We start from the raw sequence: 17,880 nt of genomic DNA, 5'->3' as shown, positions 1-17,880 counted from the left end.
ACTCTGTACAATAATAAAACTGTTATCTCCAACTTTATTGTACACATGCTCCATGAATAATACTTTGGGGTTAATGGGGAACAAAATGGGTAGAAGGGGAAGTCATAGTGAGGGCCGGTTTCCACTTTTTATCTCTGAAGTGCTTGTTAATTTATCACAACATCTATCCATCTTCTTCTACTTGTGTAATTCAACAAGGAGAGCTGGAAGCCAATCCAAGCTAGTGAGAAGTGAGGTGCACAGGTTGACAGCACATCACAATACACTCGTTTATAAGGGAAACCTGGGTTGTTGCTGCACAGCCACGACGTGAATCCTCTGTTCTGCCACATCTCAAAGGTGCTCTGTTTGATTGTGACTGCTGAGGCCGTTTGAGTACAGTGAACTCATTGACAAGCTTCATGATAAGGTCAATGGTCATAAAGGGAAAGAGGAATAGATATGGTCAGCAACATTACTCAGGTAGACTATGCTCAGTTGCTACTAGAAAACATCCCACATACCATTAAATTACTGCCAGCTTGAGCTGTTAATTCAAGGCAGGATGGATCCATGCTTTCATGCTGTTTATGCCACCAGAAATCAACATTCATCAGGGCAGTTAACCTTCTCCTAACCTTCTATTGAGCAGTTTAGCCTCAGTTTCCTGTTCTCAGCTGACATTAGCCACACCCGGCGTGGTCTTCTGCTGCTGTAGTCCATCCGCTTCAAGTTCTGAAGTGTTGTACCTTCAGATATGCTCATCTGCATACTTTGGGTTTAACACGCGAATATTTGAATTACTGTTGCCTTCCCAGCTTAAAGCAGTCTGACCATTCCCCTATATCACCAATAAGACATTTTTTCCTCCAGAGAAATTGATATTTTATCTTTTTCTTTTCATCTTCTGTAAAGCTAGAGATGGTCGTGCAGAAAAATCCCAGTAGATCAGCAGTTTCTGAAATACTCAGACCACATTCGAAGTCACTTAAATCACCTTTTTTCCCCTCTTATCCTGTGTTTACCTTTGGGAGGATCTTTCACAATGACATATAAGTAGGGAATGACTGTCAGGCTTGTGAGTGTATGGAAATATAAGTTTAATATACAAACATTTACCTAAACAAACACATCTCTATTCTTGAGCAATACAGTTTGGAGAGCATAATATTTTGTTGTGATCATATATTTTTATCTTTAAAAAGAAGAAAAAACATTTAATGCTCAGACAGAGTCAAATCCCAGCTGTGATCTCTCACCACGACTTTCTGTCTGTAATGTCATCCAACTTATGGTTTCTTAGGTTTGGCTTTAGGGACCACTTTAATGGTTGTGGATGCTGAGTTGGCTCCTTGCATGTTCTGAGCAGTGCAGGTGTACGTTCCCTGGTCCACGTCTCTAACTTCATCCACGAGGAGCACAGACTGAGACTGCTGCTGAGCAGTTCATCCGCTGACCGGAATAACGCTCTCCTGTGTGTACGGAGGTCTCCCAATCTGGGCCAAGCATAGGAACACACACACACACACACACACACACACACACACACACACACACACACACACACACACACACACACACACACACAGCACAGGAGTAAACATTACAATGAGTTATCATGATGCAGTTTTTTCCTCATGGCTCACCAATAAAGACATATCTATTAAATCCCTGTTTAAAGGGGATAAGGTTCAGGCAGTCCATAGGTTGAATACTTTTTGACTAATAATAAACTTGCTAAAAAGGCAACGCAAGCTAAACCGACTGAAGATATTTGCCAACTGCAGGACTTTTTTTGAGTAGTATTTCAGTTCACAACCTAGAATTTATGTTCATACTATTTCAGAAAGAAAGCTTATTAGAATTAATACAAAAGCCATACATAACTAAGTTAAGTTTGTATTAAAGCATACAAGCCCTGTTTCCACGAGTGTCTGACCTCTTGTCCTGGGTAATCCCAGGTGAACTCTATGGCCACGTCTCGTTCTCCCATCGCAGAGCAGGTGACACGTAGATTCTCCCCCACAGTCACTGTGCTCGGTGACGCTTGGATCACTGGAGCGGGAGGAGCCCTAGGATCTGCGAGCAAATGTGATGTATTAGTAAGTAAAATGTTGTGTCGTCACCAGTAATCCTGTAATTAAGGGTAATTTTCATCCTTAATTTTCAAAAGTTTTCATTGATTTACAATAAAAACAAAAACATAAATTCTAAAATTATGAAAAAATTTCTAAAATTTTGAAAACCTGAACTCACAGTTAACATAGATGAGCATGTACTTCATAGAGCTCTGCCGCAGGTTTCCCAGACTGGCAACACAGTACAAAGCTCCGGCATGATATGGCCGAGGTCGATGGATTGTGAAGCCCTTCTTGACATCAAAGGAGATCTCCCTCCTGTCCACGTCCAGCTCCACAGGTGGGTACTCACGGTGCAGAGTTACTTTAGCCTCAGGTGACGTCACCTGACAGGGTAGGACTGTAGGCCAGTTGCTCCTCAGCTGAATCACCTTGTAATAGTCAGACGATGGAACAAATAGTTCTTGTGGATCTGGTCCGTACAGAGAGGAGATATGGCAGATTTATGACAAGATTATTAGAATGTAAAAAAGATTCCTGTCAAGTCTGCAGTTCAGAGAAATGCAAGCCTAAGCATCAATAAAATGTATTAATCACACCTGGAAAGAAGACGAAGACTTTAACAGCTTTGCTGTATTCCTTCCTGCAGTCAGTGTCTTCACAGTACATTGGGTAGCATGTGTACTCCCCCGTGTCTGCACCAGTGGTGTTGACCAACGTCAGAACCCCATATCGCTCATACTGAACAATTCTGCACAGCCAGAGCAAAAAGGAGTGAAAGAACACATTTACTTCCTTACTTACTCAAGCTTATGCTGCACTTCATGAGTAAAGATCTGTAGATATGAAAAGTTACCTGAGCCTCCCATCATTATCCTCCTCCAGGTATGGGGGGACGCTCCACTGCACAGGTTTGCCCCTGCACCTCAGCTCCAGAGTATCTCCTGTTTGCACATTTATGGTCTCACTCACCTTCTTAAACTTGCCTTTGTTTAACACCTTTATTAGTCAGACACAGACATGTACTTTAGTCGTGAACTTTGCAAAATCAAAAAGTTAATTTATAACATACGTAATACCTGCGTGAGGAGGGTCTGCTCTGCACGTGCAGCTTTGACCTTTGGTTTGACTGTTATCGCTCTGGGCCCTTTGTTTGTTGATTTCTCATGCTTTGGTTTCCTTGGCTTTGGTGTCCTTCCCGGAACAGCCTTCTTCTCTTGGGCATCTTTTTGGCAATAAGATACACAGTACGCAGAGCACATGTTTCAGAATATTTTACAAACAAAGACAAGGCTGCTGCAAGTGAGAAAAAAAGTATCATTTTTGCTTCTAGAATAAGCCACATTGTGCAAAAGACAGAAAGAAAACTGCCCTCCTCAGCAAATCTATGAATATCACATTCACCGAATTGGATGACAAGGGACTAATGTCACTTACCTAACTCGAAGATTAAGGCACAAGTAAGGAGAGCAATGAGTACCAGCCTCCACTTTGACCCAGACATGTTCGCCAAAGGCATGGCTGATGAGCTGATTGTTAGTTCATGGAGTTCAACCCAGAGAAATATACAACAGAAATGAAAAGGAGAGAAGAAGAAAGAGAAGGTAGGAGGAGGGCAAAGCTTGCAAAGTGAGCAGTCTGCTGTTTATTAGAGTCACGCAAATTCCTTTTCCTCGGAGTGGCATTAGTACCCTAAATTCCTTCAGTGTGGCTCAATGGAGGCTTTCAAGCCTGTCCGAACCAATGAGGGTCCAGAGAATGAGGCCCCTCCAATCTGGAATGGCACAGCCTGTTTATTTAGCTGCCGGACTGTAAGTGTGCTAGCAGCATGAGTCTGAGCCTCAGAAACACTTCCTGGAAAAGGAGCATTTGGTGTTTAATACACTTTATGTCCTTCATTACTGTTTTTTATGGGTAAATAAAAGTTTTGTCTCAGTTAGCTCTAGATTAATATGTTGTTGTTTTTTTTTAATATGCCTGAAAGATTTGCACCTAAAATATTCACACATTACTTAAAGTACATTTCTGAGATGATGCAGTGGAAACAATGTAAACCTTTCCTTGTGAGCGGCCAGCTAAGCCGTGATTTTGAACATGACACAGATAAGCTTCTTTTCAAAGGTCCTTTTGTTCTCAGTCGACTCTAAATAGTGAGCCATATCTGCTTCTTTGCGCACGTCTGCAGTGGGAGTGAACTTATAGTAGTCCTTTATTTTTACCTCTTTATCGACACAGACTGCAACAAGGTAACTCCATATTTAAGTGTTTTACAAAAGCAAATCATTTAATTTTTAATTCAAGTGTACAGTGGCAGTCGTTTAGTTAACAATCACATGCAGTTTCCATATTTACAAATGGAAGATGAAATCCCATAAAAGGTTTTCTGTATCAGCTCTGTAAAGTATAAGGTCTTCAGTCAAATTCTGCACATTTAAAAAAATATATTAAAATAAAATTAAAATAATGTAAAACTGAAATAAAAATAATTTACATTTTGCACTTGATAAGAAAAGTGTAAACCTGTTATTTCAGAATTATAAAAAGCAAATAATCTACAGAATATTTTTTCTTTGGAACAGGCTCACTAATACGACAAGACATACAGATAAATATCGTTAACAACAATGTGAAAATCAGTGATAAGTGAAGATCTTCTAGGTCCAAATATATCTTAGGGAGTGTTTCATTTTGGACCATTTAGATAACAAACAGACTGCGTTAGGATGTAATAAACCGTCAAGTTAACAAGTTATCTGGCCATTTGCTTCGGTGCTGTCGAAGACTGCTGAAAGGCAGCAGCACCGGTGCATCTCAAGCAGTGGTTATAAGTTAAAGCAAGTCGCTCACTGTAACATCTCAGTTTATCTGTCTTCACCCCGCTTGAGCTCAGAATTTCTCTTCTTTAATGGAATCCTTGTCTGTTTTGCCGCTGACTGTTTCGAGCTCTGTGTGGTCGGTCATGAGTCGCTTCCTCTGGACGCTGTTACGCATTCCGTAGATAAAATAGATAAGTAACCCTGCAGAAGAGAAGAAAAGAGAAGAGTGGGGGTCACCCAGCTAGATAAAGCCCCTTTAATCCTCTCAAACAAAAATATAGCCATCATACCTATTAGCATCCAGACAGCATATCGGATCCATGTTTGACCGCCTAACTGCACCATCAGGTAGACATTGATTAAAGTACTCAGTAAAGGCAGAAGAGGGATTAAAGGTACCTGAAGAAGGAGAAAATGCAGAAATGTGAGATTCCTAGTTGGTGATTACAAGAAATTGCTTGAACCACTTCTTACCATGAACGATGCCTTCGTGGGATTCTCTGGGTGTCTCCAGATGAGGAACAAGTTGACCAGCAGGAGCACTCCAAAGATACAGACAAGCACGATGCTCCATGCTTGAGTGTTGGCAAGAGCTTCCATACCTTGGCTCAGAGTAATGCACAGTGCAAGAATGCACAGAACTGCAGTGGGAAAGTAAAAGACGAGGGAGAAAGATTAGAGGTGAGAAAGCCCGTCATGAACCTGTTGCTGGTCAAGAAAAGAACTTCAGTGCTACAGAAGCATCAGTAAAGATGCCTCGGTGATGTTTTCCTTACTTACCAGAAAGTACGGTCAAGAGCGTGACTGTTCGCGCTGTGGAAGAGTTGGGTGTTTTTGGAGGTTTGAAGAAGCTAAACCTTTTCTTTGATTCTGTGATCTTAAGTTCTGTGTCTTCAGATGGACCCACCTGGTACCTACAACGACCACAAAAAAATCAGTCGATTTGCACAGCAGAGTGAATACATAGCTGCAGGGTGTTAACGGATAAGTGTACCTCAGTATCAGGATGCATACTGCCACGAGTGTGTAAGCAAACAGAGTACCAATGGACATCAGTTCCACCAAGGCATTCAGATCAAACAGTAGAGCCATGATGGCTAAAGCCAGGGAGAAAAATGGAATCAAATGTTATTTCTAGCCCATAAACTTCAACCTCTGTGGATCATGCAGAACAGCATTAGCATAAGTACAAAATATTATACACATGACACCTACGGGAGCTGCTCAGCTATAGAAACCTACATCATGAAGCTCCTGGCACACAGTTTTTGTGCTGATGTTAATACCAGAAGAGGTTGGAGTCATCAGTGTTGGTTACTTTTTCTATGGTGGTATCCTATTACAGTACCACAGCATACCACTTAAGTCCAGTAAGCTCTTTAGAGCAATGTTCACACGTGATTGTACAGGCAGACTGCATGGCTGGATTCCAAACGCATATTGCAATGACAATAAAAAGAGCTGAATTCAAAGATTAAGAGTGAGAGTCAGAGAGACTTTATTTATCCCCAAGGGGCAATTAAGATAGATACCTTGCCAACCGTACCTCTGTTCATATAATGTATGAACCAAAAGCTGATGTAAGCATCATTAAAATAAGAGTTATTACTGGACACATTCAAAAGTATTTTATTACATGTACTATTTTTTGTTTTAGGTTTATTACTTCTATTATATTTACAGTACTTTTGTTTATAAAGTGTATACCTGTACCTGCCACAATGCCAGATGATATTGTAGCTATTGCTGGACTGCCTCTGGTGGTGACTTTGGACAAAGGTTTGAAAAGCAGCCCGTCTCTTGCCATGGCAAAAAGTACTCGAGGCATTGGGAACATGGAACCTAGCAGACTGGAAAGACAAACAACAAAATGAATGCAGTGTCCGATTAATTTGTAATCTAAATTCGTAATTTCACAAATCAGTGTCAAAAAGTCACTCTAACTTAACCAACTGATTTGACGTATGGCTTGTTTTTAACAGCTTAATATGCTATGATGACTGAAGTCGGAAGAATGTACTGGCAATTTCACAATTTATCCACCTAGCAAACATCAGAGGCAGTGGAAGAATCATTCACAGCCTCTGGAACCTGACACGTCCTCCACACCTTGTCTGTTAATTATTACTTAGCTGAGTTATTTTACGTTAACGTTACATTGTTAATGAACTTTTTGAGTTAGCTACTTTTCTAGATTTATTTTTCAACATTTTGGACTTTTCAACATCCATTACAATTTTTCTATTTTTTTCCAAATGAGATACATTTATTTTTGCACTTTTTTCTTTCTGACTTTGAGCTTTAAACATCACTTGATCCATGCATGCACTACCCATGCTGTCATACCTAGTTGACAGGGCACACAGTGAACCCACAGCCACGGCATATTTGGCAGGACCCCATCCAATGTAGTCAAAGGCTATTGGCAGTGGGCTCGTTTCACTTAGCAGGTAGTAGGGCATCATAAGGGTGAGAGCAGCAGACACAGCAAAGTAGGCCAGGAAACATATGAGCAATGAGACCACAATGCTAATAGGGACAGACTTCTTCGGGTTCTTCACCTCCTCTCCTAAAAGAAAGGAAACCAAGAAGTTAGTGACCCCCTTACAAGATAAATCTCCTGCAGGGGTTTCATGCATTGTTACACAAAAATCATAAAAACTAGTGGAGAGAATCATCTGCAAATTATGTCCTCAACATTAAACTTTGTCAGTCTGTTTTAGCCAATAAGATAAAGTTATCCCACTTCAGTTATTTATTTATTTATTTTTGCTACAAAATGGAATTGTCAAGCATACCAACACAGTTACTGAAACCTGCCATAAATGTTGCGTTAAGACGGAGTCAATCTGCTATCTCACTGCAATTATATGAGGTCAGTTTGGAAATTACATGTAATCTGTGTCTGATAACACAGACATAATTTCAAATCTAACTATTAATCTGCACTTCCTGTTCTATAGGAATGCAACCAGCTCCAGCCAGCTGAGTCCAGTTCCCTCGAGTTTTTCTCATTGACATCTGACTGATGGCAACATGCTGGCAATCTGTCTGCATTTATAAATCAGATGCAAGTTATTTGTAAATTTGTAGATCCCTCTGAGTGATTACAGTCGGTCCAAGTCCAACCGTGATTATTTACAGGAAGATTGTTCATTGTTCATATTATTTCCAGAGTGTTGTCCCTGCATCGATACAATGTTGCCACACAAAATATTGCAATACAATAGCGTACTGTATCGATTTTTCTAACCCTTTCCCAGCACCACTAAAAAACCCACCATAAAAATGTAAAGAATCTATGGTGAAAAAAATCAGCTGCTCTATTAAATCAAAGGAGATACTCGGCGATACTGAGTTAATATTTTTAGTGTGCTTTATTAATGAATGTAGAGGAAATACTCATCATTATAATTGTCATTTACTCCTCTCTGGAATTAAAGCACTATTTCATCCATTATCCACGATTGCAATATTTTTTCCATCCATTCATTCTCTTCCAATTATCTTTGTCCTTTATGTTATGTTATGTTATGTTATGTTATGTTATGTTATGTTATGTTATGTTATGTTATGTTATGTTATGTTATGTTATGTTATGTTATGTTATGTTATGTTATGTTGGATACATAGTGTAGTGGTAAAAGATCCCCAGTTTGATCCTGGGAGGAGATAAAAAAATCCCTTTTGGGGTTGTGTCAGTCAAAAAATTTAATAAGGAAGCAGCTGAAAGAAGCTTGAACTAAGCTAAACTGACAAATTGTCTTCTTACCTGTTGTAGCAATGCAGTCAAATCCAACAAAAGCATAGAAGCATGTTGCAGCTCCAGCCACGGTTCCACCAAAGCCATAGGGGAAAAATCCGCCCACTCCAAACTCGCTTGTTGCATTAGCAATGTCAGTTCCGTTTCTGCAGCGGGTAGAGAGCAATACTTTGTAGTTATTTCCAGTTAGCTCATCCAGGAGAACAATAATGCTTTAATTATATAGGTCGTGATTTACTTGAGTGTTTGTTTTTTTTTGTTTTGTTTTTGCATTTATTTACATGGCAGTGGCGTTTAACACATCTTCTTTGCTGATTTTCCAGTTGGAGATGTCTCCCTTGATGAATCCAGAAATGATCACAAACAGCAGCACCAGGATGTTGATCGCTGTGAAGATCTTGTTGATCATCGTTGACTCTTTGACTCCAAAAGACAGGAGACCTTCGTGGAAAACGTGGTTAATTCAGCGATCTCATCCTCATTTGTGGTCACCATTTAGCACCAGTTTTACTATTTTACCTGACAAGAGCACGATCAGAGCTGCAGCAAAGACATCTGGGTAAGGTGCTAAGCCAGGCAGGCCCATGGCAGCATTTTCTGCAAAGTATTTTGATATGACTCCCCCAATGAGTTCATCAAATGTTCCGCTCCATGCCAGTGCAACAGTCGATGTCCCTGAGCAGATAGTGAATAGATAGTTAATGTAATAAACTAATTAATCAGCCATAATTTACCTGCAGCCATAAACAAAAGAAAAAGAAACTTCCTACCCTCTTTATAACTCAGGGTTTTGAACCACAGTCCTGGTTTATGAGGTTATTATTGGGATTGTTGCAAAGCAGTGATCCCGGTATGTGCTATTGATAAAATTAATGTAGCAAGAGATATGACACAGTGAGGTAGAAAAAAAGCAGTCAAGAATTTGCTGTTCCACTCTTTGAAAGGTCAAAGTATTAAATAGTCTCTTAATGGTGGTTGATCATTTATGAGCATCAGAGTGTGGTAAAAAGATTATGTTAGGTTTATACACTGTTTGCATATACAGCTAGGAGGAGAGATCACTAAATCATCAATAAAGGAAGAAAATATCATTGAATAATAGATGTTACAATTTGCACATACTCACCTATGACGTAGGAGAGCAGCAGATTCCAGCCAGAGATAAAAGCAAGGAGCTCTCCCACCGTCACATAGCTGTAAAGGTATGCTGAGCCTGTTTTAGGAACCCGGGCACCAAACTCTGCGTAGCATAGCCCAGCAAATATAGAGGCCAGGGCAGCGATGAAGAAGGAGATGATGATGCTGGGTCCCGCGGTGTCTCTGGCCACCTCTCCAGAGAGGACATAGACACCAGCCCCCAGGGTGCTGCCCACACCGAGGGCCACCAAGTCCAGAGTGGTCAAGCATCGATTGAAGGTGGACTCTTCCCCGTCGGGCTCGAGGGGCTTCCTCCGGGATAGGCTCACCAGAAAGGACTTCACTACGCTGCACGACATACTTCTGTGGGTTTGGATCAGGATGGAAGATGAGTGAACGAGAGAGATTTAAGGAGTGACCTAGTGGGGCAAAAGGTGAGGAGTGTTTTTCAGTGAGTGAATAATTGTCAGGTCAGCCCCCAGCAGAAGATTCTTTCTTCTGAGAAACATGATTTTCAAAGTCTATTAGTGTTTTTATTTGTGTAGAAAGAGAACAGAACACTACTGTAATTAAACTGAGGCACTGAAGAGCACATGCAAGCTGTTAAGACTTAAGAAAATCTGTTTTATTAAAGCTTAATCATTATCACATGACAGCTAACATGCTCTCCTAACACTTGAGAGAAGTGAGACTAAGAACACATTCACTTACCTATTTGGTGTGATCTTGTACCTCGTAGATGTGCTAAGAAGTAGGAATAGGATGTGTCATTCGGCTCAGTTACAGTATCCCTTTATAAATGTATCTCTTTATCATTCTCCTGATATGATAGTGCTGATACCTGAGATTTCCAGAATGCCACCCCCAGCACAGAAATCCACGCCCCGGCTTCAGGATTGCACTTTAAGCCTTCATTCACAGCACAATTACTTCTTTGAATATTTCTGAAGAGTCCAAAAGCTTTATGTGTTAGATGTGTTCTCATGGCAGCAGTGCCTTTCAGGGCTGCCTTTAATCAACTACTGCTAAAATCAAATTAAATCAAATCAAAGTTAAGGCACAGTGAGAAAACAAAGATGACATAGCTTTTTCCTATATTTACTTTAATATAAGATCAAAAATTACATGCACCTATTCTTATTTTTGAGGGTTTGCTACAGATTTCTATATTTTATTTATTGTCTTGTGATCATATAATTTGTCTATAAGTTTGCTCTTCACTGAAAGAAACCTGTAAAAAAAAAAAAAAGCATTTCTAAACAAAAGGAAGAAAAGAAAGAAATACCTTTTTAATGCTCTGTGTCCAGGATCTATGAATAAAACAATAACTGTGTCTTCTCAGAGGGCCCTTACATTGTTGTGTCGCTTAAAAGCAAGCCTGCGGTCTCATTACTACAGCTATGTTGTGGAGTTTGTCCGCTTGCACTGAAGCAGCTGTATCTCCATCTCAACATGAAGGTGTGAGCCTGCCGCTCTAATGGCCCGGTGAGTTCATGACATAGGGGAGGACAAAGCAGCTTTTATGACTTATTCGGGCAGGAGGCTGCACACTTTGAGAGGCAGCATTTACCTTCTCATCTCCAATCAGGGGATTTGAGCTCTCCTAATCCCTTGTGGCATCTACCTCAGCAGGCAGGAGGTGAGTGGGGAGGAAGCCTGTGCGGTCAAAGTACTTTTGACTAAACTTAAGCATTCGTATCTGCGGATCTCACTTGCTGAGATAGCATATCGAGGGTAATGCTTAACTAAAAAAAACATGGTTTGTTTAGCCAGATGTCCCATTAATCATTGCAGTTAAGCAGTTAATGTTTATAATGTTGTTTTTCGGCTGCCTACTGTGCATTTAAAGAAGCACAGTCATTAAAATGCACAGATTATTACCTTTTCTTATTAAAGAAAAGGTCAGGGATTTGAAACTGACGTCATATTTTTATGCAGCAGACACACAAGTTCATTACCTTGCGTTCAGTCCCACGAGGAGTTACTGGTGACTTCAACAGTAGAGTGGAACGAAAAAATCCGTGATGCTGACTTGGATGAAAGAAGCATGACTTTTACAGCGATATATACAAGACCGGCCTGCATGACCCTCCCACTCAGTGGAATTATTTACAAAGTAGCCTTTCTTACTCCCGACCAGTGTGGATCATAATGTGGTCATTATTGCAATGAAGGCACAGGGTGAGAACTGTGAACAGAAAATCCTGTTCAGAATGTGAAAAATGCTTTTGTACCCATTCATTTGTTGTTGCATTTCAGATTTACAATTTGCTGTATAAAGTGCACGTATTTGATCAGAAATAACTATTACTGATGTTTGGAAATGTGTCGAAAAAAATATTATTATGTTTTACCAGATGCCTCTATAACTTTGTTTATTTTCTGCCATCTAATAGTGGTATAGATGTGGCTACTCCTAATAATCATGGCTTTGAATAATCTGTGTACGTGGATGTAATCACTGTGACTGCTCCTAATGCTTTATTTCCATCTGTTTTTCTGCTTCGGGATTTGTATGACATCAGCGAGAGTCAATAACTTAATAAGGCACACAACTCTTGCTGTGAGCACAGAAACTCCACCCACCCGCTGTTCAAGTCATTTGTTTGCAAAGGACAGCCAATCAGACTAGAGCTGCTTTAAAAACTTACAGGCCTTAAACAGTAAGGAGCTTGATTCAGACAGAGGATGAACTGACCTCTTAGGGACTCCTTTAAAGCTTAAACTGAGTACAAGAATAAAGATACAGTGCTGAAAGGGAGTATAATAGCTTTGATGCTTTGTTAATTTTTTTAAAACAAAGATTTAATGTTTCATGCGAAAAAAGAGAGAGAAAGACAGAAGTTTGTTTGTTTTTTGTTTTGTTTTGTTTTTTTGGCTGTAAAGAGAGTGGAAACATCTGGGGGAAAGAAAACAGCTGATACTAGTCAAAGACAACAAGACAGGGAGGTAAACTAAAAAAGAGCTGAGGCTCAAAATACAAGAGAATATTAAAAACAAATATACCAATAAGCAACCTAAGAACCAAGAGAAGACTTAATAAGGAAGCATTAAAAGCCCCAAAAGAACTCAAAATTCAGAGCTAAAGATCCAGAATCCACAATCATAGACTCATCATAGATGAAATGTTTATTAATGATTACATATCTAACGAATACAGTTTACATAGTTTGAAAATGAATTTGTTTTCATTACAATAATAAATAAAATGAATATGCATTAATATATATTTCTACGGAAGAGGATTAGGGACACTGGAAAAAAAAAAAGAATTCTGACTTTAATCTCAGAATTCTGACTTTATTCTCAGAATTCTGACTTTAATCTCAGAATTCTGACTTTATTCAAAATTCATTGCACACTTTATACTCAGTGTGCAATGATTCTACAATATATTTTCAATAGAGAATTAACCAAATGATAAGATTGCTTTCTGAAACCGTGCCCAAAGGACCACTAGGTAACAGACTCCATAGTAATTAAAACCATGTGGCAATAAAAAAAAATGCTCCATGCACCTGTGCTGAGAAAGGTGCAGTTACTTCCACTGATAACATGAGTACAATTCCATCAAAGTATTAAAATGGAATCCCAAAAAGTTGATTCTGTTCATCTGGATGTAGCGTTTTCAGTGTGAGAAATGTTTTGTCAAAAAACATTCCTTACCTGGCTGATTGAGCATGCATCAAGACATATTAAAATGGAAATAAAATTCATATTTAAATTAAAGAAAAAAAATGTTCTAACCATATTTATATTTTCTATTTATGCAGCTAAGACATTACATAGCATGAGCACATGCCTGAATTTACCTGAATAGGATTGAGAAAGCAGAATTGGATAAGACTTTTGTCCAAAAAATCCCCTGTGAAGTGGCCATCATCCTGAAAAGTTTGAAATAAGTTCATCCAAAATTGTGCACTCTGTTTGCGTAGGGTAGCCCACCATCCTTCTATACGTTGGTTGGCCGTACTTCTTCCGTAAAGGAAACCTTTCTCACCTGCAAAACTGTCTGTGTGGTTTCTCCATAAAACATCTGCATTTGTTCGACACAACCATTTTCTGTACCTCGGTCAGCACGTAACCTCTCTGGACATCCACTGATGCATGAAACTGTTTTCAGAAAATAACTTGCAATCAATTTAGGGTCATTGTTTGTGGTATAAGCCTCCATCCATAAAACATAGCGGCTAAAACCATCTATGCAGCCACTGATAGCAATACCATATGGTTTCAACTTGTCATAGCCATCCATGTGCCAGAGAGCATTTGGCCCTCTGCAGCTGTACTGTCGTCTTCTCAACCGTCGAGCTCGTCTCAGTTCCACACCTTGAGGGTCAACCAATTTGATTATGCATCTTACAGTATCTTGTGACACCACAAATCCATGTTGAATTGCACGAAGATGTAGACAACGATAACCTTGCATCTGTCCATTTGTCATGATCTCTTGTTGGACAAAGGCTAGCACTTCCTCCAAGTTTGATTGATTCTTCCTTCTAAAATGCCCAAGTCTTTTACAAATTCTCTTTAGAGTTCGAACACTTATAATTGTCTGATGACTATGTGCTAAAATTGAAAGTATTTCTTTGTTACTGAAAGAAAGTCTGAAATACAGTCTTATTAAGTCATCCAAATCTGACATGTCAGCCACTGTTTCTCTCACTTTGAGAGGTGAACTTTTTGCAGAAGTCCTAGTTTTCTTTTTGACAGTGGTTGCTTGCTTTTGCAGAAATTGAAGAGGGCAATTCGGTCTCCGTACGAGGGAATGTAGTTTGCCAAAGTTGCGTCATCCATCAGTGCTATGACGTCACAGTCAATCTGCACACAAGAAGAAAGAAAAGACAGTCATTTTCTGCAACATTTACACTGCAAAGCAATATTACGGTTAAGCCTCTTAGGTCACCGCTAATGCCAGTAGGAGAGTACTGACTGTAGTTATCAGAAAAGCTATCTATTTTATGCCGGGTGAAACACAATAATGAAAGAAGCAAACTAAGGCATAGCCTTTCAGTAAATAATAAATCCTCTTCTGTATTTAAAAAAAAAAGCAGGATTGGTTATGATGTAGGTAGTATGTCTTCCAAGGATGTTCTACGACACTGTGGTGGCGTCTGCTGTCTTTTATGTTGTGGTCTGCTGGAGTGGTGGAATGGCAACGGGCAACACCTCCACGCTCTCTGCATGAGACTGTACGACCACTGAGCAGCTCGATCAGCAGTAGACTTTTGTGTACACGCTTGTGTACATATATCTGTACATATGAATGTTACTTATGTATGCAGGACTATAACGCAGAGTATTAAACACACAGCCCATTTAGTCATTTAAGCAAAGGTATTACACATAGAACACAACATTGTAAATCAGTCTTTGGCACAATATCGGGATTATTTCGTTATTTATTTTTGTGTTTATGCGAACAATATGCCTGATTTGCGACTTTCTGCACTTCTATTGGTTGTGCGAACAAACGTCACGTCACTCCGAGGTCAAAGTTCAACGCGGCAGCGCTCCTCAGCCAGCACTTTTTATTTTATTGTTCTATAAAAAAAAAATAAAAAAATACTGTATTAAGTTTATTTTTTACCGGTAGTGAACTGTAGTGTAGCCTACCATTTCCACACGTAGGTGTTAAGTGCACTGGGCAGCTCAAAGTATAAGATATGATTTCCTTCTTGAGCTGACATACATTACACAGTGCAGGAGAACGATGATGTCATTCTGACATTATAAACAGTTAACAGTTTGCTCATTTCTCCCGACACTGTACCACTAACGTATACACACAGTTACATGCACTACATTAGTTTGTGTTAGCTAACATGTTGTGAGGGGATCGTCAGTCGGCCACCGTCAGAACAACAACCGGGGCTGTGTATGAACGCCACCCATTTTTCTGAGTGAAATATCCGCATAAACATTCATTACAGTTTCTCCCCTCCGCTGTACTAAGTGTAACTAACTTGTACACTTTAAATATATCAGTCAGTGATATATTGGCAGGCGGCTAGCATCTGTAACACAGCTCCGCTTAACTGCCTTGAAAAACTGAAATAATAGAACAATAAAATAAAATGCAACGAACCCATCCGGGATGATCCTGCGATCAACTCACCTAGTATACTGTAACATCGTGAAACACGTTCATTCCTATATAACATTATAAGCTAACAAGCATGCTAACCGCTAACCGTAACTGTACCGTAACTGTTTTCCTGTAAAAATAGTAGACACCAAACTATTTCTCTTTTTGTTACTCACCTTCTGCTCTTCCATTAATAAAATAGCATCTTCGGGGACCCCTCGGCCACGCAAAAAAATCACTTATATCCACCATATTTAGTGAATTAGTTCTCCACCTGCCAAACTGGACACATCGCTGTCACCGAAGCTGGAAGCCTGCAGGTGCCCACCTCAAAATTCTGAGATTAAAGTCAGAATTCTGAGATTAAAGTCAGAATTCTGAGAAAAAAGTCAGAATTCTGAGATTAAAGTCAGAATTCTGAGATTAAAATCAGAATTCTGAGAAAAAAGTCAGAATTCTGACTTTAATCTCAGAATTCTGACTTTTTTCTCTGAGATTAAAGTCAGAATTCTGAGATTAAAGTCAGAATTCTTTCTTTTTTTCCCCCAGTGGCCCTAATCCTCTTCCGTATATTTCCCATCTCAGCCAGAATGAAATTGTTATGTTGGGTATGCAGTATATCTTCAAACCACAAGAGGTCACTGTGCAACAAAAGAAATTCCTCTCTGCTGCTTCACTGTTTCCACCATAGGGACACCCCATTCTTTCAACACTGGTTGGGGGCGAAGATGAAAAGAGTACACTAAAGGAGAGGAAACCAAAAGAACAAAGAAAAACATATCAGCGGACTCATTTCATTCATAGCTCAAAGCTAAAGCCTCTGACGTTATAGGTTTTTGCCCAATACATCCACTTTAAAGTTCATAGTACCAGAGGCACACACCAAAACATATTCTTCAAGTAACAAGGAGTACAACATTCAAATGTAAAACATACAGGGACTCCAAAACAGGACATTTTTTCCTTTTAATTGGCTTGATCAACATTTACACAATGATTTAATTGGTCTAATCTAAAATGTTGCTGAAACATCACTACAGATGTTCATAACCACCTCCCCATCATCAATCTGTCTTTCCCTCCCATATACATAGCGTGCTTATCTCTGCTCCCTCCCCAACCTTTGAAGAGAGCAAACAGGGTTTAATGTTAATCTTATCTCCCTGTCTTCTGTGCCTCACTGAGCATATGGTGTGCGAATTGCATCTGAACACACTAAATAAGATCATTTATCAAGCACATAGACCAGGTGTAAACTTTTATAACATTTTTATTCACCTAATGAAATACTGAGTCATGCCCCCTTTTTTTTCTTTGCTGTTGCGAAGTGGAGCACTGGACTCCCTGTCAGCTTCCTGTAAGTCACCTCTAGTTTCTCATCATCTCTTCCGTCACCTTTCTCTCCACATGCGGTGTCACCAGTATCACCATGAATGAATGAAGTAAAAAGCCCAACATAAAAGATCACAGGAAATACACATGCAACACGCAAATTTGTGGGCAAAACATGCATGCATGCATTCCAGGAATAGAGCAATGAATGTGGCACTCGTTTTACTGTCATACCGCAACTATGCTCGCCCTCCCCTCCCACTAAACACACACACACGCACTCACACGCCCCTCCACACTTACTGGAGGTCTTCTGACAGGACAGAAATAGAACAAATTGTCACGTCAGTGTCAGTAAGCTGCCCTCTGTTAAAACTCAGACTCGTGCGCATGTGCCAAAGTTCAGAAAGTTATGCTTGCCTGTTACCAGCTCCAAGTGGTGGCTCAATAAAAGAAAGAAAGGTGTCAATTAATCGTTCACACACATATATATATATATTTCAACATTAGGGTGTGGGGGAAATAATAGAAATAAGCAGCTATTACCCAGTCACATTTACACCCGTGTTTGAAGCATTTTCTTGCATTAAGCACGTATATATCAAAGCACCGCTCTCTCTTTCTCTCTCTCTCAAGCGCGCACTTTCTCTCTCTCTCTCTCTCTCTCACGCGCAGACATGCGCGCAC

The 17,880-nt window shown here is 39.8% G+C and overlaps 2 protein-coding genes across 9 annotated transcripts; both read right to left on the bottom strand.

Annotated features, from left to right (window-relative positions):
• Nucleotides 1-921: 921 nt before the first annotated feature.
• Nucleotides 922-3,720, bottom strand: LOC146524376 (platelet-derived growth factor receptor-like protein). Its single transcript, XM_085132862.1, has 7 exons — nucleotides 3,495-3,720; nucleotides 3,137-3,282; nucleotides 2,914-3,056; nucleotides 2,657-2,808; nucleotides 2,236-2,529; nucleotides 1,919-2,058; nucleotides 922-1,475 (listed from the first exon to the last, which is right to left on the bottom strand). The coding sequence occupies exons 1-7, from the start codon at nucleotides 3,574-3,576 to the stop codon at nucleotides 1,425-1,427; spliced, it is 1,008 nt and encodes a 335-aa protein (XP_084988988.1). The 5' UTR covers nucleotides 3,577-3,720; the 3' UTR covers nucleotides 922-1,424.
• An 887-nt stretch (nucleotides 3,721-4,607) lies between these two features.
• Nucleotides 4,608-12,466, bottom strand: LOC146524375 (cationic amino acid transporter 2). 8 transcript variants are annotated; one of them, XM_085132790.1, is made up of 14 exons: nucleotides 11,732-12,465; nucleotides 10,615-10,717; nucleotides 10,485-10,517; nucleotides 9,763-10,192; nucleotides 9,156-9,311; nucleotides 8,918-9,077; nucleotides 8,646-8,782; nucleotides 7,220-7,442; nucleotides 6,587-6,723; nucleotides 5,868-5,970; nucleotides 5,654-5,787; nucleotides 5,348-5,514; nucleotides 5,164-5,272; nucleotides 4,609-5,074 (listed from the first exon to the last, which is right to left on the bottom strand). In XM_085132790.1, the coding sequence occupies exons 4-14, from the start codon at nucleotides 10,130-10,132 to the stop codon at nucleotides 4,944-4,946; spliced, it is 1,827 nt and encodes a 608-aa protein (XP_084988916.1). In that variant the 5' UTR covers nucleotides 10,133-10,192; nucleotides 10,485-10,517; nucleotides 10,615-10,717; nucleotides 11,732-12,465; the 3' UTR covers nucleotides 4,609-4,943. The 8 variants fall into 8 exon arrangements, with proteins under 8 accessions (XP_084988909.1, XP_084988940.1, XP_084988916.1 ...); XM_085132799.1 differs by having other exon boundaries at nucleotides 10,615-10,682; XM_085132783.1 differs by having other exon boundaries at nucleotides 4,608-5,074; nucleotides 9,763-10,136; nucleotides 10,615-12,466.
• Nucleotides 12,467-17,880: the final 5,414 nt, after the last annotated feature.

The sequence above is a fragment of the Neolamprologus multifasciatus genome, chromosome 2, assembly GCF_963576455.1.
Source record: "Neolamprologus multifasciatus chromosome 2, fNeoMul1.2, whole genome shotgun sequence".
In the NCBI taxonomy this organism is placed as follows: domain Eukaryota; kingdom Metazoa; phylum Chordata; class Actinopteri; order Cichliformes; family Cichlidae; genus Neolamprologus; species Neolamprologus multifasciatus.
Note: the sequence above shows the minus strand (reverse complement) of the source record. Positions and strands in the feature narration are given on the sequence as shown.

Coding starts and splice junctions, on each gene's coding strand:
- LOC146524375 (XM_085132783.1), bottom strand. CDS start 10,132: ATGTCGTGCAGCGTAGTGAAGTCCTTTCTGGTGAGCCTATCCCGGAGG. Junction 9,312..9,762: donor GCTGCTCTCCTACGTCATAG/GTGAGTATGTGC, acceptor CTATCTGCTCAG/GGACATCGACTGTTGCACTG. Junction 5,075..5,163: donor TGCTGTCTGGATGCTAATAG/GTATGATGGCTA, acceptor TCTCTTCTGCAG/GGTTACTTATCTATTTTATC.
- LOC146524376 (XM_085132862.1), bottom strand. CDS start 3,576: ATGCCTTTGGCGAACATGTCTGGGTCAAAGTGGAGGCTGGTACTCATT. Junction 3,283..3,494: donor TGCCTTAATCTTCGAGTTAG/GTAAGTGACATT, acceptor ATTGCCAAAAAG/ATGCCCAAGAGAAGAAGGCT. Junction 2,809..2,913: donor GATAATGATGGGAGGCTCAG/GTAACTTTTCAT, acceptor CTGGCTGTGCAG/AATTGTTCAGTATGAGCGAT.